The 27,737-nt window shown below is 29.8% G+C and overlaps 1 protein-coding gene across 1 annotated transcript in view; it reads left to right on the top strand.

Annotated features, from left to right (window-relative positions):
• Positions 1–24,002, top strand: part of LOC123293007 (cadherin-99C) — a 182,991-nt gene extending 158,989 nt beyond the window's left edge. The window contains exons 7-22 of the mRNA XM_044873722.1: positions 6,964–7,113; positions 9,848–10,066; positions 11,485–11,679; positions 13,422–13,559; positions 14,504–14,653; positions 16,002–16,319; positions 16,386–16,985; positions 17,051–17,509; positions 17,570–17,816; positions 17,885–18,174; positions 18,758–18,985; positions 19,051–19,316; positions 20,887–21,111; positions 22,385–22,629; positions 22,704–22,872; positions 23,858–24,002. Coding sequence (XP_044729657.1) covers positions 6,964–7,113; positions 9,848–10,066; positions 11,485–11,679; positions 13,422–13,559; positions 14,504–14,653; positions 16,002–16,319; positions 16,386–16,985; positions 17,051–17,509; positions 17,570–17,816; positions 17,885–18,174; positions 18,758–18,985; positions 19,051–19,316; positions 20,887–21,111; positions 22,385–22,629; positions 22,704–22,872; positions 23,858–24,002 — 4,044 coding nt within the window. The remainder of the gene's footprint in view (positions 1–6,963; positions 7,114–9,847; positions 10,067–11,484; positions 11,680–13,421; positions 13,560–14,503; positions 14,654–16,001; positions 16,320–16,385; positions 16,986–17,050; positions 17,510–17,569; positions 17,817–17,884; positions 18,175–18,757; positions 18,986–19,050; positions 19,317–20,886; positions 21,112–22,384; positions 22,630–22,703; positions 22,873–23,857) is intronic.
• Positions 24,003–27,737: the final 3,735 nt, after the last annotated feature.

The following is a 27,737-nucleotide window of genomic DNA, read 5'->3' on the forward strand; positions in this document are numbered from 1 at the left end:
GGTTTTCTTATTGTTAAAAGTTTTTTTTTATAGTTGAAAAATAAATTAAGTCTTTTAAAAAAAATTATCCGTTAGGCATTATTTTGCCAAAGTTTGCAAGAAAAAACTGTTTACAGGTAACTGTATGCTGGTAACAAATTCTGATCAAAATCGATTAAGAGTCATAACTTACACATATGAAGACCAACACAAAAATGAGGAAAAATACTATATGAGCAATTTTTGCACATTATTGGAAATTTTTGGGCAGAAAAAATATTTGACTGAATATCGGATATGGATAAAAAAGTAATAGGTATAGGTACAATAATTTTTTCATGTCCTTCAGAACTTGTGAGAATTTCTCTCATCACTAGAGTAAAAGTGTAAGCAAAAAAAATTTAACTTTGGAAATTTAAGGACCTGTTCGTATACTTTCGCTAGTTAGTTTAAGTCGTACACAGTTAATTAAAAACTTGTGATAGAAATATGGTGAAATTAGTTAAAATAAATTGGTTATTTGATTTGTCTCTAACATCATTCAATAATCACGTAATAAAACAATTTTAACTAGCTAGTTAATTAAAAATTAAATTTATATAAAATTATTTAGAAGTTATGATTTACAAAGTTAAAGAATTATTTGACGCATGTGCAGAACGCGTGAGCAAATCTCTCATCACGCGACTAAAGATTGAATAAACATTTTTTAAATTTCTATAAACCAAGTTACATTCGTATTCGTAAATAAAATGTGCCTAAGACTGGATTTTTGCATTCTTTTTATGGGAAAACGGATTTCTGAGGCGAAAACAAAAAATTGGCATTTATTAGAAAGTTAGTAAGACAAATTTTGTGTAATTTCAAGGGCTTATGACTATAAAAAAGCGCGGCTTCCTGTGTACTCTTAGATTACTTAAGAATGCATATATGCATGCATATATATTTTGTCTTGCTGAAAATAATACCAAAAACTGGCTATTTACACGCTTTATGGCTAAAATATCGCATCATAAAAATTATAGTTTAATCTAAAATCAAAAGCATGGTACTCTCTGTGTTCTTTAAATTTTGACAACTATCGACCACCTCACGCTTTAAACATAGGAGTACTATCCGTATTTCAAGATAATATTATTAGAGTAATCATGTTAAGATCGTTTATCCTGGCTATTCTGCTCAAGATACTAAGATAAAACCATAAAATTATTGTATTTCCATCGGATCTTGATATGTGTGCTTAATTTCAAATTCATCGGACCATTTGAAATGGATCAAAATTGACTTATAAGATTTTATTTCATTTTTGGTTGTAAAAGTAATATAAACGTGTTAAAAAATTGAACTACGGAAGTTAAGTATAATTCCTTCCAGCAGCAACTGGTTTATCTAATAAATTTAGAATATACCAAACCAATTTAATATAAAATCAATTCATTTAGGAGACCATTAAATTTTTATCATTATTGTTATCATTTCGACATCGTATTTATCTAAATTTAGTGATTACTATGTTATTTTTATTTTTGGTTGTTCAATCAGGTTACACCTACAACATTTCAAAGTTTAAGTGTTAATAAATGTAGCACGATATAGAGTATACTATTACCAGTTCATGGTACTTTACGAATGGATTGTTTTCATTTTATAAAATTAAAGGCTTATTTATTTAAATTAGGTACAAATTTTAACATCAATAAAAACGGTTATACTGAACTGTCTAATTTGAATAATTTGGCTGTTAAAAGTTTTAATAAAATGTGACATCAATAGTTATGGGTTGTAATAAACATGTCTGCAATCTAATTAAAATTACAAACAATTTTTATGAGGAATAAAATTTAAAATGAGTTTTCATAAAAGGTTTACCCTGTAAAAAGATCTTTTTTTTTTAATTAGAGTTTATTCTTACTGCATACAAAACAATATAGTTCACAATATTTTATGTTAATATTATTCTGATAGATGATAAAACTTGACTGTAGTTAACTTGAATATAGTTACAATCAATTGTTACCGTACGGTCTACCAAGTTCTAGAACTGTCACGTATGTTCTATCGCATATATTTTACCTGTATATGTTTTATCTTTGTTTAAGTAATATAAAACGATATTGTTTATTTCTTTTTAAAATTGTCTAGATTACATTCGTTTTTAACATGTGTGTGAACCGTTGAATGAATATATCATCGGGTTTTTTATAACGACGGATAATTTATATTGTCGGGTTCCAGTTATGATTGAATAACACTTGAGTTCCAGCCTTTTCTGAGAACCGGGTTCTCAAGAGAGATACCCCCCTCCCACCCCAAATGAGCTCCAATAACACAACAGCTGCTGCCAACAAATTTAGTATATTAAAAATAGATAATAGTATACATTCTTCACAAAAAATAGCAATTGTCAACTTTTATAATTGTTTGCGCCAAACAAATTTGCACCTCAGGGTTATAGCGCAAACGAATTAAAGACGATTTATTCCAACGATTGTTGGGTACTGTAGCCGACATAATTTATTCGATATTGTTAATCGGTATGTTCACAAATGTATTTATATGTGACTAAATGACACGGTGAACTTCGTTTCACCTTTAATTTATTTGATTATAGCTGTTGATCATTGATTATTATTCTTAATTAACCTGCAACTCCAATTAAATAGCTATGTTAAACCAGTCCGCGTATCTCGCTTGCTTAGCCCATCACTTCTTAGTCCACCTACTAAACAAAAACTTTACTTCTCTCTCACGAACAATAAGCTTAATACTTGCAGCTCGCATGCAGCTTCAATTCATTCTTAGTCAATGCTTCGTATGGCTTTGCCCATCCGCTAATACTTGGAGCTCGCATGCAGCTTCAATTCATTCTTAGTCTGTGCTTGGTATCGCTTTGCCCATCCGCTAACCACCAAGCTTTTCCTGGTATTATTACAAACATATTTAAAAACGAGTTATTCGAATCGATCAAATCGTTTTTGAGCCTTAGCCAGAAAAGCGAACAGATGTATATATTTATATATATAATATTATAAAATATACGTCGCCCTGGTAGCTCCGTTGGTTAAGGCATAACAAATTCCGTCCGCGGTATGCCGAGGGTAGCGGGTTCGATTCACGCCTTCGCATCAAACTTAATATAATTAATAGTTGTGATGGATTGGTGAAGTGCATGGTATATGCATGAAGGAGGTGCACTCAGCCTCTGACATTTAGGAGCTGATAAATGAAATTATCAGCGGAAAAGGTGGTAAAACAAATATATGGTATCACAATGGGCTCTATAGCCTAAGTGTCCTTCGTGGACAGCCAATATAACCTAACCTAACCTATATTTATATATATTAGAGATTTCATTCTTACTCTCAGCATTTTGTACAGTAATTGGCTTTTTTTTTACTACAAAATTCACATTTAAAACTGATTTCGTGAGCATATCTGTCATCAAATAAACATACTTTTTACTGCACTATAAATTATTAAATTTCAAGTTTTTAAATAGGATAAAAACCATTTTTTAAATGTTTTTCAGAATTAGTAATTCTATTTAAAATAAACAATAAAAATATTTTCTATATCATTAATCAGGCTTTTCTAGACCATTATACGAAATTAAGGACGAAATCATTTTAAATCGTTATTAAAATAATCCAACATTTTTTGTAGAATTTTTTAATGAAAAAAAAAAGATCATTAAAAATACAATTATACAAAAATAGAATCCATTATTTATTTGTAAATACCACATATTTTCAATAAAATGAAAGAATTATTAAAGAAAGGAAAATTTAAAAGTATTTGACTATATTTGATGATCCTTTACAATAATAGTCTTTAATTTAATCTAAGTAATAATCAAATTGTATACAGTTTTTGTTACACATTTAAATCATGTTTATAAAGACGATTTATCTGTAATTATTTATTTATTACCTGCTCACTACTTAGTATATATGAAATCGACTTATAGTAATTCTTTTATACCATTTAATTCTGATTTATAAATTAAATATAAGCGATGTTTAAAACTTATTACACACTTAGGCTATAGAGCCCATTGTGATATCATATAAATTTTTTTACCGCCGTTCTCCTGATAATTTCATTTATCAGCTTCTCAATTTCGGAGGCTGAGTGCATCTCCTTCATGCTTATACCATTTACTACACCAGCCCATCACAACCATTAATTAAATTAATTTTGTTGCGACGGCGGGAATCGAACCCGCTACCCTAAGCATACCGCGGACGGAATTGGTTGCGCCTTAACCAACTGAGCTTAAAGGGCGACTTCTTGCATTTTACTACTAATAATAAAATGAATAAACCTGAAAAAAAATATATCGAAGTTTATAATACGAAAGTATACAAATATTATGAGCTTCGAAATTTAACTATCAATTACAATAAATAGTGGGGGGGGGGTTGTATTTTATTTATTATAATTCTGTTATAACTCGCGAGATTGGTGTCTGTAGCCAGTGAATTTTGAGAGCGTGTTTTAGGCAGTTATAGATATTTTCATCATCTGGTAAGCTACTTTCATAATTGGACCATAATGACAAGCTTGTTTAAACCAGCAAAAAAAAAACCGGGAGTGATGTAATTTTGAAGTATATTTCTGATTATATGTTCGATTTTGATATCGAAGTTCGAATAGGAATATATTTCTTTTTATTTGGGAATGTTAATCTAAAATAGACTTGCTGTCACTAACCGATAGTCTTCAAGCCCTTGCTAAAATTTTTGAAGTTAAATGATCCACCAGGAATCATGTTGAAAATGATGCTCCTGTAGGTAACAGTCAGTTGAAGCACCATGGCGTCAGTTTTGCACGGTACATATGAAGTTGCTGAATACTAGCTCTGCATAAGTATTTAAAGCGAATATTCTACTATATTTGAAAAAGTACTTACTTCAAAATGTTGATTTTGCTAATAAAAAGCCACTAAAAATTTATTTCGGAAAAATACACACGCTTTCTTGCCAAAAACTTAAATTAAATTTTAAACCTTTTTTAAACTGTAAAAAACGCGGGCATCCAATTTGGTGACGTAATATCGCTATCATTATACGAAATAACACAGATAAGTTTGACAGATATATTCATAGACAACTAATTATAATAAATATAAATATTTATTATCTATGGATATATTATACCCGGCTGTCTACAATGAACTAACTGATGGTCTGCGGTTCATACCGATATGACATCACATCAGGCTTGCCCGCGTTTTAGGTCACGTGATATACAGTTTAAAAATTACGATTTTTAATTTTAATTTTTATAAAAATGTGCTTTTATGATTCGAAATCGAAATCGAATTATTTTTCACTACCGAAAGTACCCGGTAACTTCGGTACCGGAAGTTAAAAAAAATGTTTGATCTCCCGTCAATTTCCGAATATCTACGTGATTTATTTCTGTACGACATTTATGTAATTTGCTTCAAATATTTACGCAGAGCTAGTATACAGCAACGCCTTACATATTTGCTGGTGCAGGGGCGAGGCAGCAAGGGGTGAGACAACAGGACTGATTCCATGGTGCTTAAGCTTACTTGTACATATAGGAGCATCTTTTTCAACATAATTCCTATTAGATAGATTCCTGTTATCAAAACGTTTTGTTAATCTTGTCGAGAGATCTATGCTTTTTCAGGTTTAAAAGTCTTAATTAAGGGTACAAATAAAAATTTCAATACCTTTCAAACAATAAAACCCTGAAAGATGTACATGTTTCGATCTATAGAAAATTTATCCTAGTAGCTTATCTAAAAGCACTGGTAATAATAAAATATTGAAATATCTCTTTTAGAAATTTTAAAATTGTTTGGGTTTATAATTTAAAAAGTACACCAATGCAATCTATCAAAAAATAATTAATTTTAGAAGGATATCGAACTAATAAAGCTTTTGTATTTTCTCATTGATAGACAATCAAAAACGTCGCTTTGTCTCGTACACAAGCAAAAAGTTATTTTTTCCACGATAAAAATCATATAATTTTAATACTCGCTTCAAAATAATTTCTTAATTTAAATACAATAAATTTTATTGTTAGTAAATTTCGCGCGATTTACTTGCCGCTATTAAAAATATACATTGTATTCTTTTACAAAGAGATTGTTTTTAAAGACAATATATAAAAAAAAAGTATATTAAACCACACCCGTCTTTGAAATTATTCTAAAATTTTCTCTCAAGATTTGTTGTCTTAAAATTGTTTAAATTTTTTTTATTTTAATATTTTATAGAAATAAATATTTATATATATATTTTATATATATAGAATAATAATTGACTTAATAGGTATAAAATATTTTTTATTTTATAATAATTATATTATTATTAAGAAGTATATATGAATAGGTAAATAGATTTTATTGATAAAAATATATTTATAACTAGTTATTACAAATTATAATTACTGAAATTAGTTTTATTAGCTTACACATTATGTGTTTGTAAATTTGTACCTAATCATTTGTGGTAATCGTTAATATAAGAGTTAATAATAAATGTATTTTTTAATTTGTTGCAATTTACAGCTTATATTTTGCATCTCATTTTAAATAATTCCATATTTTATATTTCATCGTTAATTACTTGAATTTCTGGTTTGAAATCATTCGTTAGTAATTTCGATCATTTTAAAATCATTCTTTCCGTAGCTTAAGAAAATATAACTTTTTTCAGTCGAAAAAACTGAATGTTATAATAAATAAATTTGTATAATTAAGTATTAACTAAGTGATTCTGATCTTTGGTAACTACTGATAACTGTTTATAGATGGCGATACTTATGATTTGTTTTTATTTAATTATTATTATAATAGTTTTTAGTGATTACAAAGAGTGTTTACGTTCGTCGACAGTCTGACTGATCATGACTGACTATCTTTTTCAATCAATTTAGATAAAAAAAATTTTCATTGGTAGAGTATTACTACAGTAACTAAAAGTTTTTTTCTTCAAATTTCAGGATCGAGCAAGAAACGTTTCTGAACGATTTTCAACAACAACAACATTAACCGTCAACATTAAGGATGACGATGATCAAGATCCTTCATTTATATATCAAGGATGTATGTTACTGGACGGAACATGCATCAATCCAGAATATTCGACATATGTAAGTCTTATTTTATGTTTATCACACGTTGAAAATGAATGATACAGGTAGAACTCGAATTAAAATTAATTCATCCCACATTGTATATTTCCAAAAATTTTTAATCTTTAAATAAAGTGGTAGTTTCACCAGTGTACAATCGCAAATCGAAACTGAGCTATATCGTTTTGATAAAGTTTTGCTCAAAAATGTTTAGAAACATCATTCCTCTCCTTCAAAATCAGTCAAATATCACAAATAAAACAATTCTTGATATTTTTATGTACAAATGCACTAAACTCGTGGTTTCTAATGAATTCTTCCAGTTCGTTTCGTGGAAAAACTAATTATATAAGCGGGGAGCCCGTGTCAGTAAAACTGCACTTACGCGGATTTCGAAATTTCGCTTATGAACTAATATACTATTTAACGATAGATACAATATGAACTGGGTGTGCCAGGCTTTATCCTGGCAGAAATATTTTTTATTTTTTTAATAATTACAAGTATTTTGCACTTTCATGGAAATTAATTTGTAAGAAACCATTTTATTGCAAATTTTATCTATATTAAGGAAAATTTGGTGTGTGTTCTACTTTTGAAATATCTCGATGTGACAGCTCAAAACTTTACCAAAATATCTACCACACTAGTAAAAAATAAAAAAAAAAATGGCAAAAAATATTTCTGCAAGGATTTACATAGTCCAAATTGTACCTATCGTTAGATTTGACTCATATGCGAAATTTCGAAAACCGTGTATGTGCAGTTTTACTATCACTGGCTCCAGGACTAATAATTCCTGTAGTAATTATGAAATCGAAAATTAAATTTTATTAAAATTTTTAGAACAATGAATTCATGCAACAAATGAAAATTCTAAGACGAAATTTACAATTTTAAATTTCGAATCAAGACGAGAAAGAAAGTATTCTCGTTTTGTTTCGTTTCACAAATGCATTGATTTGATGCGATCTTAATGCATCGGTAGATGGTAAAATAATAAAAGATATCGATTGCAACAGCAAATAAACGAATTTGTTTAGTTAGTTTAGTAAATAATATAAAATTGTTGTTAAGTACAACAGTTTTGTGAAAGTATTTCAAGAATTCCAATTAAAATTGTATACATTGAAATAAATTTTTACATTTTATTAAGTGCATATTTATTATCTAACATGTATAATATGTATAAGTAACTTTAATATAATAATATTATTTTTTAATGATACTAAAAATTTTGTGATGTCATTAAAAAAATATTTACTTTATATTTCTCAATTATTGCCCTAGTCAATTTTATATATGTAATATGCAAGGTATACTAAGTTTAGTCCCAAGTGTGTAACACTTAAAAATATTGATGCCACGCACAAAATTTTGCTATAGGTGTTCATAGAATCACCTAATTAGTCCATTTCCGGTTGTCCGTCCGTCCGTCTGTGGACAGGACAACTCAAAAACGAAAAAAGATATCGAGCTGAAATTTTTACAGCGTACTCAGGACGTAAAAAGTGAGGTCGAGTAAATGAGCATCATAGGTCAATTGGGTCTTGAGTCTGCAGGATCCATCTTGTAAACCGTTAGAGATAGAACAAAAGTTTAAATGTAAAAAATATTCTTTATCAAAAAATAAAAAACTTTTGCTTGAAACATTTTTTCGTAAACATTACTGTTTACCCGTGAGGGCGTCAATTAGGCGGAAATTTTATAGTATGTACCATACTTGAATATCAGTTATGTATGTGTCACATGTATGTATGTGTTTTGTGATAAAGAAATCAACACTGACTATGCATGATATTTTAACAATTAATTCAGTCAATTGTTTGTTTTCACTTGTTAATTTAATTTTTCGAAATAAATAATTAATTAATTAAAATGTTAACATATAATTTGAAAATACAACAATCACGTTTCATAGAACTACTAGAATATCTAACGAAGTATATATTTTTTGAAAATCATGTTCCTCAAATCTCTAAAACTCGAAGTTTTCGAATTTGAAGGCGTAATTAGAAAATATTTTGAAACCTTACGCCTCCTTATTAAATTTCACGTAGTTTTTTTATAATTTTTGTGTCCGAATTGTCTTAGATCATGAATTTTATTTAAGTAGAATACAACAAAATTTTTTTCATTTTTTCGAAATATCAAAAGTACCTATTTAATTTTTGTCATTTAGGAAAAATGGCAAAAATCGACAGCAAAATTTTGTCCCGATTTTTATAAAAACTATTTTATAAGGTAATTATAACGTATTAAGTACGAAAATGACGTCGAAATGGACATCCATATGCTTCTCAGATCTCTAACTTTCGAAGTTTTGTAATTGGAAGGAGTCATAAGAAAATATTTTGAAAAACATGTGTCTCATTAAATTTTCACCTATTTTCTTATAGCTTTTTGTTCCAAACTCTCTCAAGAACATCTATTTCATTAAAATCGAAAACTTTTTTTTTTCGACTACTTTTAGGTAAACTAATTCTAAAAAATATGAAATTACAATAAAAAAACGTGTATAATTTTCGAGTTCCATGCATCTTCAAATGACTAAAAATTAAAATTCGAATTCTAATAAGACAATATTTTGAAGGTTATAAATCTTATCAACATTTCACCTAGATTTTTGTTATTTTTAGATCAGAATTTTATAAAAAAATTTTCAACATTTTCTTAAGGACTGGCTTATTGCACAGCTATATAGATTATTTAATAAAATTGGCTAATTTGGGTATATTTCCTTTTTTTGAAGGTTTCAAGTGGCGTATTATCTGGTATATTAAATATTTATCCAGAGAAAATCCAAGCTGTTGACATGGACACAATAAATTCACCAATACGATATACATTTTTAAGTGGTACACCAAGCTCGTACAGTGACTTTTTTGAAATTAATCAACATACGGGTGCTGTAAGACAAATTAAGGCAGTTGATACAGCTGTTACGAAGCGATTTGATCTCATTATTAAGGTAAGCATTTTGTTTTTAAACTAAAATCTCTCTTCCTACATGAAAGAATATTGCATTTTTGTGTACATAACTTACTATACTCATAAAATTGAAGAACCAATTTGAAATTTTTATTTAGAAATTTGTTTAAAAGCCTACCTTGACCTGACATACGAGTTGATTACGGCCTGACATCCCAAAATTTTTCTTCTATTTCTAATTAAAAACCGGTCTTAACTGAACACTTTCTGAAAATTGATTCAAATTTTATAGTTCACACCGTGATAAAAATAATAACGATAATTATATTTCAATTTGCAACCTATAAAACGTTAAAAATTTATTAAAATTAATCAAATTTTTGTATAAAAAATTATAAAATTACATATAATTATCGCCCTATGTAAACAATAAAATTCAATTAAAATAATCAAATAATAATAATTATAAATAATTGGTATTGAAACTAGGCGGACGGTTATTGCCGATTTAACAATGTGATATATTATTTACCAACATGCGTGTAATGTAATTATTACTACTGAGTATGTCAATTTAATAAAGTGTTACGTAAGAAAATTACATGCTTTAAATACAATTAATCCAACAGTTAATTTTTATATATTAGGGTACTTTCCGTAGTAAAAATAAAATTATGATAAAAATTTAAATTTATGTAGAAATATACTAAAATATTCTAATTTTAAGTCATAAAAGCACATTATTGTTTCATTATATATTAAAATTAACAATTTTTTATCTGTATATCAAGTGACCTAAAGCACGAGCCGCCATGATGTCACATCATATACGAAAAAATAATATGCATCAATTACTAATTTGTTGATGGCTTTCCTAGTAATTGTTGGTTACGTTACCATAAACTTGTTTGCACGAATAAAAAATGTGTTTGTTTTGCCGAAATATATTTTTTGAGGCTTTTTATTAGGAAAATCAACATTTTGAAGTGCCTACTTTTTCAAACATAGTAGAGTACACTATTAAAATAAAAATCATTGTTTTAATAATTGAGACCAGTTGATGACGTCTATGATTGAAACTAGTTGGTAGATCTAAAGCATGAATCCATCTTGGGAACTCATTTTTGAAAGCCGTATAGTTTTGGGAACTTATCTGATCAAAAAACAATTGAATATCGATTTTTTCATTAAAATTTGAAATTATACAAATCTCTTATGTTACACTTACTGTGCATGTGGAATCGAGTTGCTATTTCATTTTTCTTGGATCAGGCTAGAAGTTTTTTAATTTAAAAGTTCACAGCAGCTAAAAAACCAATTAAATGCTATGGTCACAAACTCATACTAAAATAACATTTCTTACGTAACGTATATGTATGATACTCTCCATACAATTATATAAATCATATATTATTTTTTTAATAATAATAACTTTTTTATTTAACAAAAAAAAAATAGGCAACAGAAGTATCAGACCAACAACGTTCAACAACAGCAAAATTATCGATAACCGTAAAACCTGTCGACGCCAATCCGCCAGTCATTCACGCAACAGCCGTTGAAGGTTTTGTTGATGAGAATGCTGCGATAGGTACACCAGTGATTGATAGTGAAGGCGAACCTATTGTATTAACTGTTACTGATGCCGACTTAGTAAGTATTAATATTTATGCCATATTTTAAACCACATTTTACTTCTACTAGGTATAATATTGAGAAGAATAACAATAGAAAGAATTATTTGTATCTACTATATAACATACGGCTGCAACTACAGAGACCTCCAAAACTTTGCACACTTCTGCATTTACAGTGCAAATTCCTGACTAAAGTTTCTTTTAGTTTCATTTAGCATACAGACCAAGGTTAGATTGGATTAAAGTAGTGTCTGGGGCCCTCAACAATCAAAGAAAAAATTTGTGGAAAAAAATAAATCATGATTGATGGGATAAGCGAGCATGCGATCTTCAATCGTAGATCTCCAAAACTACATAACTCAGAGTGCATATACTAAATACAAAGTAAAATTTTGTTGGGGTGGACACAGTCAGACTATAGGATCTGTCGTGATACCGAAAAGAAGGTTGTCCCATCCCTTACGACTTCTCCATGAATTATTCGGAGCTGTTTAAGAATAGCAGGATTACTTTGAAGCCAACTGACTTCATGTTGAAAAGGTCATCACAAAGAGCCTGAACCAAAAGAGTTCATTTCCTTATGGCAAAAGCTGGACATAGATAAAGAAGATGGGACATCATTTCCTCCTCTTCTCCACTGTGACAGCTCCTGCAATAATCGTGATGCACTGGTAGGCTCAGTCATGCCAGGCGCCTAGCCAGTATCCTGTAATAGTCTCAATGACTTTTCTTATAGAGGTTTTTTTGAAGAGATATATGATCTTCGGAACGCCTACGGAATTGTACTCAGTCCATATCTGTCTTATAGTACCCAAAGTACGTTTCTCCATCCATCTAAGATTGACCATTCTTAAGATCCTCATCCAGGAGCAGATTGCAGTTCACAATTGGTACTCCCAGATGCCTATTGATGCTTGTGTCCGATAGCCTTGTGCCATTTCTTGCAAACTCGCTGGCATCACAATTTCCTGGAATGTCTCCGTATCCGACAGACCACTGTTGCAGCCATTTTGCAGTTATCCAATCATACTGCTTTGAGAATGATTATTTAAATCAGCTAAAACATTATTCAAATCAGCTTCAACATTTTCGAGCAAAAATAACAGAACTCTCTAAAGTGTTGATTCGGAATGCCAGATGTCTTTGTTCATTCGATTTGATGCTAGTAAATCTTCCTTACTGTCAGAATTTTTAAACACCCGGCATATAATATTGTGCATGTCATGTCATGATAATGACAATACTGACAATGTGTTTTATTCGATTTATTATTGTTTTTTATTTGGTATATATTTTATTGTTCATGTCAATCGATTCGCACTAGACAGTTTATGACTAGAATGTGTGATTTGTTTTCGCTTCAGATTTTTCAAACCCGATCAAATTTTTTAAGAAAAATTGCATTCATATCTACCAAATAAAAACAATATTATTTGTTATGCACTTCACACGCTGAGCAATGCCAAATCTGTAGATCTTATGAAAGATGAAGTATTTTTCTTCTTTCATCTTCATCTGTGATCGTGTTAACATTAAATGCAGCATAAGTAGTCAACAAAATAATAATACGAATATCACAATAAAACAGATAGAGATTAATGCATCGAAGTGAGAAGAAGGTTTCAAAGCAGAATTTCTACCTCTATCTCCTAGTTCTTTTCAACCCCTTAAACGTACCAATATTGCCACTATAGTCTTCCCAGACTACCAATGTACGTACTATAATTTTATATTAATGCTTGTAATAATTTTTTTTAGGGTCCAGAAGATCCCAAACCAATTTACAAATTTGAATTAACAACCCCATATTTCAAAATTAATAATTTGGGTGTGTTAATTGTGAATGATGAACATTTGGATCGAGATCCACCTAGTCCTGGAAAATTCCGGTTTCAAGTAAGTAATCAAATATGTTTTGCTTTTTACTCGGCTGCGGCAGAAGGAAGGTTATGTTTTTTGAGTGTAGACTTAGCAGTTTGATGGATTTTATATTGAGCAGCATCGTTAAATTTAATGTTAATTGTAAGAGTGACACTAGGAATATAAAAATTACCCGACTGTGTCAGAAAGAGGTATTATTAAATACTATGTTAAGTAAAGTATGATTGAGTAGGTATTTAAAAATCTAGACTAACTCAAATCTTTCCAATAATAATGGGTGATGGTCGTTTCAAGTCGCTATGTAAACTACTGGACTTGTTTTTATTTTCAGTTTTTATATAACGCAGTCGGGTTTTTTGATTTTTTAAATTAATTAATTTTTTATATAATGATATTTTTTCCTCTATTTGTCAGACATATCTTTTGTAACAGAAATCCATTATTTTTAACATTTATTCGCATTTGCGAATTTCCGTGAAGGCGAAAGTAAAAAACCTTCATGCAACGACTTTTTCATTGTCGTACGTTAATTACAAAATTCAAAAAAAAAACTGCCATTACCAAAACTTAAATCCGTAGTGTCCTAGTTCCAAACAATATAATGTGCTTTGGGATCATCTTGCATTTTAAGTTTAAAAACGAAATTTGGTGCATATACTTGTTAGTATGTCTTTTGCCAAGGAGCAAATTTTCTGTAACTGCAAATATCTTCGAAAATGTGTTATACGAAAATCTGTATCAAATTGACATATAAAAATTCATAATTCAAAATTAGTTCCTAGATTTGTAAAAAACCTTTCGAACAATGAAAGTAACAATCGCACACTTCTGTATACATTCCTTAAAATATGTCTTCAGGTCCTAAAAGAATCAATTCTCAATAAATCAATAAGAATCGTATATTATAAATTTAATAATTATAATTATTATTAATATAATAAAATTAATAAAATTTATAGGTTGTTGCACGAGAGAAAGCTGGTATTGCTGCAAGTAGCCCTCTTTCATTAATCGTAACATTAAATGATATAAATGATAATGCACCATATTTACCTATGATTTCACCAATTACAATACAAGCTGGTGATGCTAAACGTCATGTAATAAAGGTAAGAAAGAGAGTATTTATTTTATTTATTACATGTATTTTAATTGCATTTTATTAAAATTATAAATTTAATAATAATAAAGTATCCCGATTATTATCGTTTTTAATAAATGAAATTATTAAAAACCTTTAGGGTATTTGTGTATATTTATGGCGGATTTTTTTTGCCAATAATTATTGTTTATGGGCTTGAAATTTTTTTCTAATATAATTAAACATGAGAAATTAATTTTTTTTTAAATTCAGCTTCGATTAAAGTTTATAAATTTTACAGTTTATAAGCTTTCTTTATAAATATACGGGGTGATTTTTAAGAAGTTTCCGCTCTTATATTTCGAAAACGTAATGGAATATGAAATTTTTTGCAACAAAGAATAATAATTTTCTACAAAAATATGTCATAAAACATCTAAGTGTCAAGTCGACTTCTCTTTGACCATGAAGAAGTCCCCGTATAAAAAAATTTTATTTCCCCTGAAAAGAGCTGATTCATACTTTTCCGTACGATGTATACCTTTTCCGTTTTTTTAAAACATTTTTTTAATATAAGGATGGAAACTTTTAGAAAAATCACATATACAATAAAATAGAATCAAAATCTTGTTTCCGCTATTACAAAGATTGAAATTAGATTCCATAAGTCTCTATCCGTCGTCAACAGGTACAAACCTAAGTTAAAATTGCTGAAAGTCGAAGTTAAATTCAAGGTTCTCATGATAAGAATTCACCAATCTTTGTCTAAAAAGTTTTCTATTCTAAAATGCATTCCCTCATAGCCGTAAAATGATGACTGGTTAAGTTTTATCCAGTTTATCGCTTGTACCACGCCGGGAAAACTGGAAAGTGTTCCAGTCTTGGATCGAATAATGATTAATTTCCGATAACTGATTGAACCGATTTCCGTAACTGATGAATCAAAAAATTCGTTTTTTATTTTTCGAAACAGGAATGATTTTGCAGGCTCTAGCATGTTTTACTGAATGAAGTCTTTGACAGATTCTTGCATTAGAAAATAATTGTCAAAAAGATCCTAATCTTCTAAGGAAACAGGGTACTTTCTACGTTAAAGCATTATTTTTAAAATATGTTGCCTATTGAAAGTATAAAAGTTGGTTAAAGAGAATTGAAAAATACACATAGACCTGAAGTCGAACCCTGGTCTTTTGGATTCATGGCAAGTGTCTTAACCAACTGGTCTCTAGGCACAATGTATAATTATAATCGAAAGATATTGACGGTCAAAAATTTGAATACAAAATTTAGTAAAGTATCCTCCGAGGCAAAACGAAAAATTAACTTCCCAAATATATCACTACTTTACGATACATATTTTCTAATTTATTTTATAGATTGAAGCAACTGACAATGATGCCGGTGAAAATGCAGTCATTACTTACAGTATTTATCATGTATCAAACAATGGCCAGAAAAAGTTCACAATTGATCCAAAAAGTGGTATAATTGAAACAACTGGTAAAGTGAGTGCTGGTGAACAATATAGTATCACTGTCCAAGCAACAGATCGTGGTGGATTACATAGTCAAACTATTGTTGAAGTTACTGTATTACCTGGTCCGAATACAAAAGCGCCAGAATTCCAGCAACCAGTGTATGAGGTGCAAGTGAGCGAAGGTGCTTCGATTAATTCCACTGTGGCAACAGTAATTGTAAGTTAAACTTCTAATTTTTTAAATATTTAATTATAGTTTTGTGCTAAATTTTTTTATGTCTAGGCTGTCGATCCAGAAAATGATCCAGTTACATATTCGATAATTTCTGGTAACGACTTACGGCAGTTTGGTATTGGTGATCGTAATGGTGTTATTTCAGTACGTCGGAAATTAGACCGTGAAGATCTTACACGTTATCAGTTGTTAATTAAAGCCGAAGATAATGGCCATTTGTCGAGTACAGCAACAGTTAATATAAAAGTTACTGACATCAATGATAAAAATCCGGAATTTGAAGGATTACCGTACGAATTCCGTATTGAAGAAGGTCCTGCTGGACGTTTAGTGGGCCGAGTCCATGCGACTGATTTAGATGAAGGAATTAATGCTCTTGTATCATACCATGTACCAGACGACATTCCTTTTGCCATTGATTACGAGAGTGGGGATGTAACTACAAAAATTGCATTAGATTATGAAACAGAAAGTGAGTATAAATTTGTTGTTACGGCAAAAGATGGTGCTCCAGATCCAAGAATTGCAACTGCTACTGTTACTGTAAATGTAATTGATATCGAAGACGAAGTTCCAGTCTTCCATCGAACAGAATATACAGCGATTGTTCCTGAAAATATGCCGGATACATTTGTGATCCAAGTTACAGTAAGTATTTTAAAATTTTCCACGATTTTAATAACTATTAATAACAATATTGACTTAATTTTTAGGCTGATGATCCAGATTCGGTTAAGAAGATTACATATGTAATAAGGCAAGGACCTACAGATCAATTCCGAATTGATTCCAAAACCGGAGAAATTTACACGTTACGAGGTTTAGATTATGAGCGAGATATTCAGCATGTTTTAATTATCGGTACTTTGGAGAATGAAAGTAATGGTTCAGGAGCAACAACCAAAGTTATAATTGACGTAGAAGATCGTAATGATATTCCTCCAGTATTTACATCAGTTCCACGTCCAATTACATTGGATGATGAAGCCCAAATTGGATCCATTGTCACTAATTTAATTGCAACCGACTCTGATGGAACAGCACCGGGTAATAAAGTTCGATACGAATTGATTGGTCGTGGTAAATCAAATAAATATTTCCAAATTGATTCGGATACGGGTGTTCTTCGAGTACGGGATGATTTACGAAAAGATACGGACAGTGAATATCAGGTAGAAATATTCATTTAAAATTTTCACCCACGTTGTTACTAACTTTGATGTTTTTTAAAGGTGGATATTCGAGCATATGATTTGGGTGAACCACAATTATCATCTGTTATGACCGTACCAGTTTATGTCCGGCATGTTGCGACTGTACCACCAGAAGTTGGTTTAGCATTTGCTGATGATATTTTTACAGCTAATGTACCTGAAAATGCTGCCAATGGTTCATTGGTTAAAACACTCACTATCCTAAATAATCATGTCCACACTGATATTCCATTGAAATGTAATATTGCCGCTGGAAATGACGAAGGTACGTTTGGTGAAATAAAAATTATTTAAAGTTTTAAATTTCAGTTTACTAAGAATTTAATTTTTCAGAATTTTTTACGGCTAATATAACTCCCGAACGAAACTGTGCGCTATATTTAATCAAATCGCTGGATTTCGAAAGCAAAGAAATGTATGAGTTGGAAATTCAATTAGATTCCTTGCAAGGTTTAGTAAATCCAATGCGCAGTTCAGCAATAATTAAAATTACTGTTGTGGATGTAAATGACAACTTACCAGAATTTATTTTCCCAAGAAACAAACGTTCGTTCGAAAATGGTACCTATTTTGGAGCTTTGTCAAAAGATGCTAGTGTGAATTCTGTAGTTCTTCAAGTAAAAGTAAGCTTTTTTAACTTTTGAAAAATTATGTATTATTGAAAGAAAGCTAGTTTAACTAAATAATTGTTACTCATTTATGGAGATACTAGCTCCCCTTCCCTCGCGATAATTATACATTTCAATTCATTTTAATTAATTCACTAAATTATTCATTTAGTGAATCATTGATTCATTGTAGAGGGGGGGGGATTCATTACGCGTGAATATGAGCTTGAAAAGAGTAGTTTTAAGAGTTGTATTTCATTTTTTTCCATCTATTTCTGAACCGAAAATCACCAAAATTGTTTCCACGATTTGGGTGTGAAAAAGTAACTGATAGGCAGACAGAGTCACTTTCAGATTTAAAATATTAATTAGGATTGAAAGTTCAATAACTTAATTTTTGCTCATTAAAATAGAGATTTTCCTTTTTTGAACCCTTAGATAGGTTTGTCCGATCAGCTAATAACTCGCATTAATGAAATATTTGTTTTTTACCCACATTCAAATAAAATCAGAAAATCCAGGCAAAAATTTTGTTTTATAAAGTTCTCGAAATTGCACAATACTCGTTTCTTAGTTCGTTTGGTTTTGATTTTCTTAGGCAAACGATAATGACAGTGGAAAATTTGGTAAAATTCAATACAAGTTAATTAGCAACGACGAAAAAAGTGACGAATATTTTACAATGGAACCAACCTCCGGAATCATAAAAACGAAGAAAACATTTGACAGTGTAATGGATTCAGAACTACCATTCCGGTTTAAGGTTGAAGCACGTGACAATCCAAATTCTGACATGGATTTTAATACAGTAACAGCTCCCGTAGTGGTAAGTTTAATTATCTATTTGAAATTAATTTTCATGGTTAATATTTTCGAATTGAATTATTTTAGATTAACTTAATATCTGATATAAATCGAATGGTTTTGGTAATGGGTGATGCTAAACCCGATGTAATGTCCGGCCAAGAAGATACCGTTGTGGATATATTAGAATCACATTCTGGGTTGGTTGTTGGTATTGAAAGAATGTCTGCACGTCAATATGTAAATGTGAATGGATCATTAGAAACAGATCCATTGGCAACTGATGTATGGTTTTATGCTGTTGATCCAGAAACGGGTATTATTTTACAACGAAATCATAGTCGTGTTCAAAGGTGAGTTGGATGATCTAAATTCTATGTTTTTTTTTTTCTGTGAACTAAATTCTTCAAGTGATAAAATTACTTGTGAAATGTTGTTAAACGAGGTATAGTCATGTTTTAAAATTGCATTAAAGCCTTATCAACACAAAATTATTTAATAGTTTTGCGATAAAAATATTGTAATTAGGTGTATTTTAATTGCGTGTTTTCTTTTTCTTCATTACACGGTTGATTGTCTGAAAACCATGTTATTTTCAATAAACTTAAGTGCATTTGGTGTAGTTCTTTATTGAATATGGATTTGAAAATTGTTATTTGTTTGTTAAAATTTGGGTGTAACTTACAACAATAATTGTAAGCTTTTTCAATCAGAGCAAAATCAATGTGTCAAGATAATTATTTGTGTTGTGTTGATTTTTGGTAATTCTTACAAATATTTTGAAACCCCCCGTTAACAAAAGGGGTGTTATACGTTTGTGTATCTCTGTGTCTGTCGCATCGTAGCTAAACGGATGGACCAATTCTGATTTTTTTGTTTGAAAATTAAGTTGAACGTAAGTGTTCTTTGCATTGTTTGAGAGTTTATGGTTCCGTATTCTATCATCATTAATAGTGCCATGTATATGAGACAGACGTTGGCAATCATGAACAAACATAGATTATCAATTTGTTCCACGGTCATCAGCTAAACCAATTTTCCAATCATCAGCTAAACAAAAGATTTCCACATTACCTAAACTAATATTTAAACTCTTTGGATACCCTTGTGATTTTTTCAAGTGCCAGTTTAGGGTTCCGTATCCAACCAACTAGAAAAGAGGCGATGTTCTTTCGAATTGCTAAGTAAATTTTCTTTGAAACATAGCTAATACTCTCGATAAAATTTCCTTTCAAACAAACAAAAACTCAAAATCGGTTCATCCGTTTAGGAGCTACTATACCTATCACAAAAGAATGAAACAGAAAAGTTCTTACCTGTTCGATTAATTAGTCGTAAAATCAACATTACCAGTATACTGGAATGGAGTTAAGAACATCAATAATGGGATTTTCATGAAATTTGGTATGTAGGGGGTTTCGGGACAAAAAATCGATCTAGCTAGGTATCATTGTTAGAAAACGTCGTTTTATCTCCGAAACGGCTCCAAAGATTTTCATAAAATTTAGTATTCAGGGGATCGGTCATTCAACTTTTTTTAGGTGGAGCTATATTGGATTGATCTTTTTTTATGATTTTTTGAAGTATTAAAGTATCATTTAATTTTCTGATCATTATATTTCATGGCGTTACAAAATATGATTTAACCAAATATAGGTGTTCTCTTTATATACCTATTTACCATAAAAAACACAGGATTTGCAAACATACTTTCTCTAATTTTTTATATCTGTAATAATAATTCTTATAAATCAATGACGTATTACGTTATAAAATGATAATTTATTCAATTTTTTTTACATAATAATTAATTTGTGTTGTATTAGTTTTTTATTTTATTAATTAAAATATAAAACATTTATTATATGTAGAGTTTCACCATTATTACTAACAATTAATGTGAGTTTTGTGTTTGTTATATAGGTCAATATTTGAGAAATCAGCCATGGATAATATAACATTTGATGTTACTGGATTAGTGAAATATACAGCATCCAATATACATGAACCGATTATGGTACAAAATAAAATTAAAGCGGCTGTGGCGTTGTATGATGATGTATTCCCGTATGCGTTGATTGTTATTGCTTGTATTATTTTTATATTGGGAATAGCTGGAATTATTTATATTTGTATATCTTGGTCTAGGTAAGTTCAGTTTTTTAAATTTAATTTTACGTCCAAAAGTTTGCGTTAAGTGTGGCATCGTGTCTTTCCGTTAAACTTTAAATTCACCGTTCCATCTCATACCAAGGAATAACATGATTAATTCCACCGTATCTTTTTAAGGAAATCGGAAACTTTTCACAAACGGCAAGAAATTTACGCACTAAAGATGATAAGAACCTTAATTAAAGCCATATAAGTCATACTTTGAAGTGATCAGTATGTTAAAATCAATTGTCTCAAACTGTGATAATTTAGACTTTAAACCAAAACATGAATGATTTTAAAGTAAATTGCAATTTGTCGTTACAAATACCACCTTTTACCCAACTTTCAAAACATTTTTGTGAACACTTTCCGAAATAATTTTCTGCAATTTTTGCGAAAATAGTTTCATAGACTCGATTGATCCAAACAGTACTACGGATAGAAAGTTTTGAAAGGTAACGCTCCAATGCAGCCAAATACTAATATTACCATTATTTATTAGTCATCTGTCCTTTCGAATAATATTCATAATGAACCAAATCACTAACAACCTGCATTTTTTGCAAAGGTCCCCGTAATATTAGATTGGAAATGGCTTTCAGTCCAAGTTTTTTTCACGGTAGTTTTCGAGCTACGAGCTATATAAATATAAAGTATGTGTAGCATTAAAAGCCCGTATTTCGAAAACTATCCGTTAACAAATTTTGTGTCTGTGATAGCTTTTGATCAGAACAATCCGAAGAACATTTTGGGGGCGGTTTGAAAAAGCTTCACAGAGAGCCATTTTCCTAGTCACATAGGTACTATAAATAAGCCATTTTCCTATCTAATATTGCGGGGTCATTTGGATAGATATTGTTTTTTTTTTTGTTTTCGCCCTCCATTCTGATGTTCGATAGTTAGTTTGATTGTCAAAATCTGATAAAGGTCCTGAGGTAACAATTGACTCAATGTACTCTGTCACAAATAGTTACCCTGATTAAGGTCTTACAACATAAATTGTTGTGTTTCTATTATATCATTGTGAATCCTAAACAGATGAATCGATGTTAATTTTTTGTTTGTTTGAAAAGAAGTGATGATTTTTAAACGACTGATCAGATTTTCTTGAAACATTGCTAAGGACACGCTTGATTAAATTACATTTCAAACACACAAAAAATCAAAATCGCTTCATTCGCCCAGACCTAATTTTGTTTCGGAAATTTCCTTAAATTTTTAATTTATGAGTTATAAAATTACACAATAAATTAATTTTGGTTTTCAGATATAAAGCATTCAAAGAACAAATGTCCAATCAACGATCGTACATTGTACCAAGTCCAACCCGATATGATCCGGTATTTGTTGAACCAAATTTAAAAGAATATGAAACACAAGTATTACAAATGTCAGTACCGTTAGATGAAGATAATGAATTTAACGATTTACAATTAGATTTTAGCAGTAAAAATCATGCATTTAGCTTAGATAATGTTAGTTATATTACGAAGGATAATAATGATAGTATAGGTATGTTTTATCAGCTTTTCAAAACCGTTCATGAGATATTATACCCGTCTTACTAATTGATTTTGATTTTTTAGGTCAAAATAGTCCAATTGAGTCAGATACAGCGACAACAGCACGTGCTTCAAGTGTTGTTGGTAGTGGAATGGATTTGAGTCACACGTTGCAACGTAAGAATGCGAAAAACATGCAACATAATAATTTAAATCAAGAAATACCAATCTTAAATCCTTTGTATCATAATAGGTAAGATCAAAATTCTATATCTTATCCGATTAATGTCTAAGACTTGAAATAGAATGTCCCGTAAAAAAATACGAACAAAAAATTTTAGGAAATTAAATTTTTCGAAGTCTTTTGCAATCTTGGCCTAACGCAGTATTTTACTCGTTACCATTTTTTAATTAAGTAGGTCATTGACAGTCATTAGTATTTCATTATTTTTTAATTTAATAATGGGGTTTAACTTCCGTTTTTATGACATATGCTTTATCACAGAGGCCACCCACATCATTATTTGTTACTCTTTATTTATTCAATTACAAACATATTTACAATTACATTTTTGATGTGGGTGGAGTCGGTTACTTCGTTCTTATCCAAGTGGCGACAATGTGATCAATTCTGCACTCCCATTAATTATAAATTGTTCACACTGCCGCTGCTTCGATTCAAACCCGCTACCTAAGTCTAAATAGACCAACGTTCTAAGACTAACGCTTTAGACCGCTTGGCCATTTAGGCTCTATTTTCATTATTTACAACTTATTCGGCATCCATTTTAAAATCAGTACTGAACAAGCCGTGGGTAGAGTCTGTACGACCCATGAGGTCCACGCGAATAGTTTCCCAGCATTTTTTCGTAATAAATAGTTATATATATTTAAAAAAATAAAAACTCCGACTCGAAGCGAATCGACCGAATGTCATGAAATTCTTTTCGGATCATATTGCCGTAAATACACTTCAATCAACCACTCAACGAAGTTGACATGATTTTTTGTTCGCGCTTCGATCAACTCCTCAGTAAGTCGATATCATTTTTTGCTCACGCGATCATATCATAATGATATCGTGAATATTCAGAACACTTGGTTTTTTCCGGAAACTAAATATGCAGTATAGTAGTTATGTTCAATTTATTATCAATAATATTGACAAATACTAACTGTGCAAGAACCCCAAATTTTATCAATGTCGTCAATACAAATTTTTATCTTACTTTTTCCAGAGCGTCGGACGATGAAGGAAATAACATGAACACAAGTCCATCAAATGAAAATGTTATGTTTCGAGAGAAAAAAGATTATTCACATTTAGGTGGATTTTCCTATTTAAACGATAGAAATATTGTTGAAACTACAACCGAATTATAGGCATTATTACAAATTTTTGTTTGTTTAATTATTTTTAAAAAATTAAATCAGTGCTGTGATGGAAAGAATTTACAGTTCTGATTTGTAAATAAAGTGGAATTTCGAGGAAAGAAGAAAACATCGAATTTTTTTATGTGTAAATATAAATGGCATTAAAAATGGCATTTAAAATGTTGTTATAGATATTATTTTAATGATTTTTATTTTATTTTTTTGGTTTATTCTGATTTTGATTTTGAAGTGAAGAAAAAGTCTAGTTGTTATTTTAAAAAAAATTAATTATTTTGTTAGTTTTTTAATAAAAAAAATGAATCAGTTATTCATAAGTCCGAAATTCAAAGAAAATGAAAAGTCTTAAAGGGAAGAATCTCAAGAAAGTAAACCTTTTCCATTACCGTAGTTTTTTTTTTTTTTTAATTGGATCACTCTGTATCTCGTAAATGCTTCTAGAAGTTTGGCGATACATCGAGGTATTCTAGGCAAATTGATAGGTTCTAGAATTGTGTCCTATGGGGCTCCAGCAACTAATTTTTGATTTTCAGAGCTAGTATTATTAACAGTTACTTAAAAGCTTGTATTCGATAGACAACTTTACTCTACTACTAGAAAAATTGAAGAAAGAAGACTTAATGGTTGCATATCCTTTATGTTTTTTCCTTCTACAAATATAGCTACCGTAAGATAAATAATTTTTGTTAGAGAAGACTGTTAACAGTTGTCCCCATTTCAAGAATAGACCGAGATATCGTTGGATTTTTGAAATATAAGAAAGCTTTGTTCATGTATTTTTGTTTAGTTTTCCGGAACTGGGCGCTCCACAATATTTAATTGTGAATTCTAATATTGTGTGGTGTTTCCATTTTCAGACTATTTTAAGTGTATCATATTAAATCTCGCGGAAATAATCTCGTAAAATTAGTAAAATCACTTTTGAAATCGGCTAGCACCTCAAAAAATCAGATTTAGAAATTTGGTAACTCCAATCATTAAAAGACAGGGAAAAGTAAAAAAGTTATCTCTTAGGAAAAGCAGTTGTTAGAAGACAAGAAAAAACTGAAATTGAAAAATAAACTTTTTTTTTTTTTAAATTAAGAGTATTTTTTTCGATATATTTTTGTAAATGGCACACTTTTGCGGAATTACCCAATAAGTAAAAAATCGGTCCTGCTTTATAAAATTATTAGCAGTTTCATTTATTATGTTACCACTTTAACAAAGTTTATTCAAAACTATTTACAGAATTTGGTACAAAATAATGGCTGTCGGAATTTTTGTATACTTGAGAAGGACAAGAATCTGCAAATAGTTTTGCACAAACTTCGATAATGAAATTTTTATGTTGAATTTCGGAAATGAATTTTAACTTGAACTAAATTTTATTATTTAAATAAATAAAAATACTAACATGAAAATGTTACTAGTCGAACATAATTTAAATTTTAAAAAAATATTATTGTTTTTTATAAATTATAAAATAAAAAATATTTTAAGAAATATAGAGTATTTGCTCAAATATGAAAAGAAACATTTTTTTTTTTTTATAAAATATTTATTTAGTTCTTCGATTTGAAATTTAATCGATGAAAGTGAACTAAATAATCGTATTCGATTTCTGTAGATGCTTGCAATAAGATATTGTCATTGTATTGATACATCCGGATGATATCTTGAAAGTTTTCCGAAATGTAAATCAGTATACTAGCCAGTAGTGATGACGTCATGAATCCGAGACCATATAGTGAGAACAGCGTGACAGATAACTATTTAGCCGAGAGAAAATAACAAAATATTAATTTTATTCAATTAATTTTCAACAACAACATGGCATATTGTCGTAATAACTAACACATCCAATCTTTTGAAATAGATTACAGTTAAAACTTGGCGCTGGCCAGTATATTTCGGAACGAATCTTCAGTATGGCGTCATTACCAAAGGCCAGATAACCATTTCAGAAAACGCTTTTTTTAGGTATTCGGGAACATTTGCTGTTGCCATCGGCAGGCATCTGGTAGAAACCGAATATGTTATTATAGAATACAAAAACAATTATTGTAAATTAAGAACATGCTTTTTTTTACTATTTAATAATTTTTATTTGTAAATAAATTTGCACTAATTGAGACATATGTAAATATAATGGCATTATATTATTTAAAACATAAAAAGTTTTTGATTACTATTTTTGGTGCTAAAAATTTAAAATTTTGTTTAAAAAAAAGTAATCGATAAAAAATACTTATAGATATTAGAAAAAATTTATTGAGTCCATAAAAAATATTTTTGTTATATTATTTATTATTTTTTTATATGTGAAAAAAAATCTAGTTAATATTATTTTTTGTAATAAAATTTCTTTATACCAATATTAAACAGAAACATTCTAACATTTAACAGAAGATGTGTGTGAAGTATATACATAGGTCGTTATTACTTTTGGTAGTGTAAAAATCGTGGTTGAATGTAATTACCGCACTAAATGGGAAAGAAATGATAGGCAGTCCTGCCGACAAACTTAAAACTTTGGAATAACTGTGTTTTTTAATGTAATTATAGTATGAATAATTAAAATTTCATAATTTGAAAATTGATGTTATTAACACACTTACTAAGTCCGGCCACGTTTCGCTGTGGCTTTGCCTGATATTAATTATTAGGGGAGTAATTAAAAATAGTCTAGAAACACATTTGACATTCACATGACTTTACCCCATTTTTGCGGGATGCAATAAATACTCTTGGGTATAAATGAAATAACCTGTCAAATTTCAAGTCAATCCATTAACTTCTTTCGAGTTTTGGAACTATAAACATATAGAAACTGAATTAGAACTGTACAGGTTGGGTAATTTTAATCTATACACCAAAATAATTCGTTTTGTAGTTAATCAATCAAAAAATAACTTGAAACAAAAGTTATAGAGTTTGATGTCGGACATCATGTTCTGACATCAACATAAATGCGTAATGGCATATTGTTAAGTCGCATTTCCTCCGAAAGCTTACGTTTTTCGATAAAATGTTTTAAACAAAAATAGCTAGTCTTTTTATGAGGATCAACTTTCTAACTTAAAGTGTTATTCTATCTCTCATCTTTTAGGATCTAAATTGGCTATTACAGAAACTCGAAGAACTGGGTCCAATCTGATGTCAGTAACTTCAAATCAAACTCTGCAACTTTTAAAGTTATTTTCTTATTGGATCATTTATCCATCGTGAACCGGTGTTTTCAACGCGGTTTGTTTGTCACGTAGTATGTGTGCATATCGCTTCCGGGGTGATAATTCAAACCATAGTGACTACTAAACTAAAATTTCTACCCCCTACTAAAAAACTATCAACTCAACGCGGTTAAAGAAGTTTTCATTTCAAAATTTGTTCCCGAAAGCGGTATTTGCACAACGCCCAAATCATGATATGTAATAATTTTTCTAATTTTTGTAACATATTATATGTCCTAATTTTTTATGGCTTATGTGTGTCTCATGTTGTTGTTTGTGTGTCTCCTGTTGTTTCTATGTGTGAATTTGTACTGAGCTAATCTAATGTAGATAGAAAATTATCGTAAAAATTATATTTGATTTTTTTTTTGCCATTCTTAAATTTTATGTTTAAGGAGTTTAGATTGAGGGAATTAAAAGATCTTTAGAATTCAAACGAAGTATATCTTATATAGTATTTCGTTCATAAAATAAATGGGTTTTGGATATCTATCAACTAGGCACGTGCCTATAG

Source organism: Chrysoperla carnea, chromosome 2 (assembly GCF_905475395.1).
Source record: "Chrysoperla carnea chromosome 2, inChrCarn1.1, whole genome shotgun sequence".
Taxonomy (NCBI): domain Eukaryota; kingdom Metazoa; phylum Arthropoda; class Insecta; order Neuroptera; family Chrysopidae; genus Chrysoperla; species Chrysoperla carnea.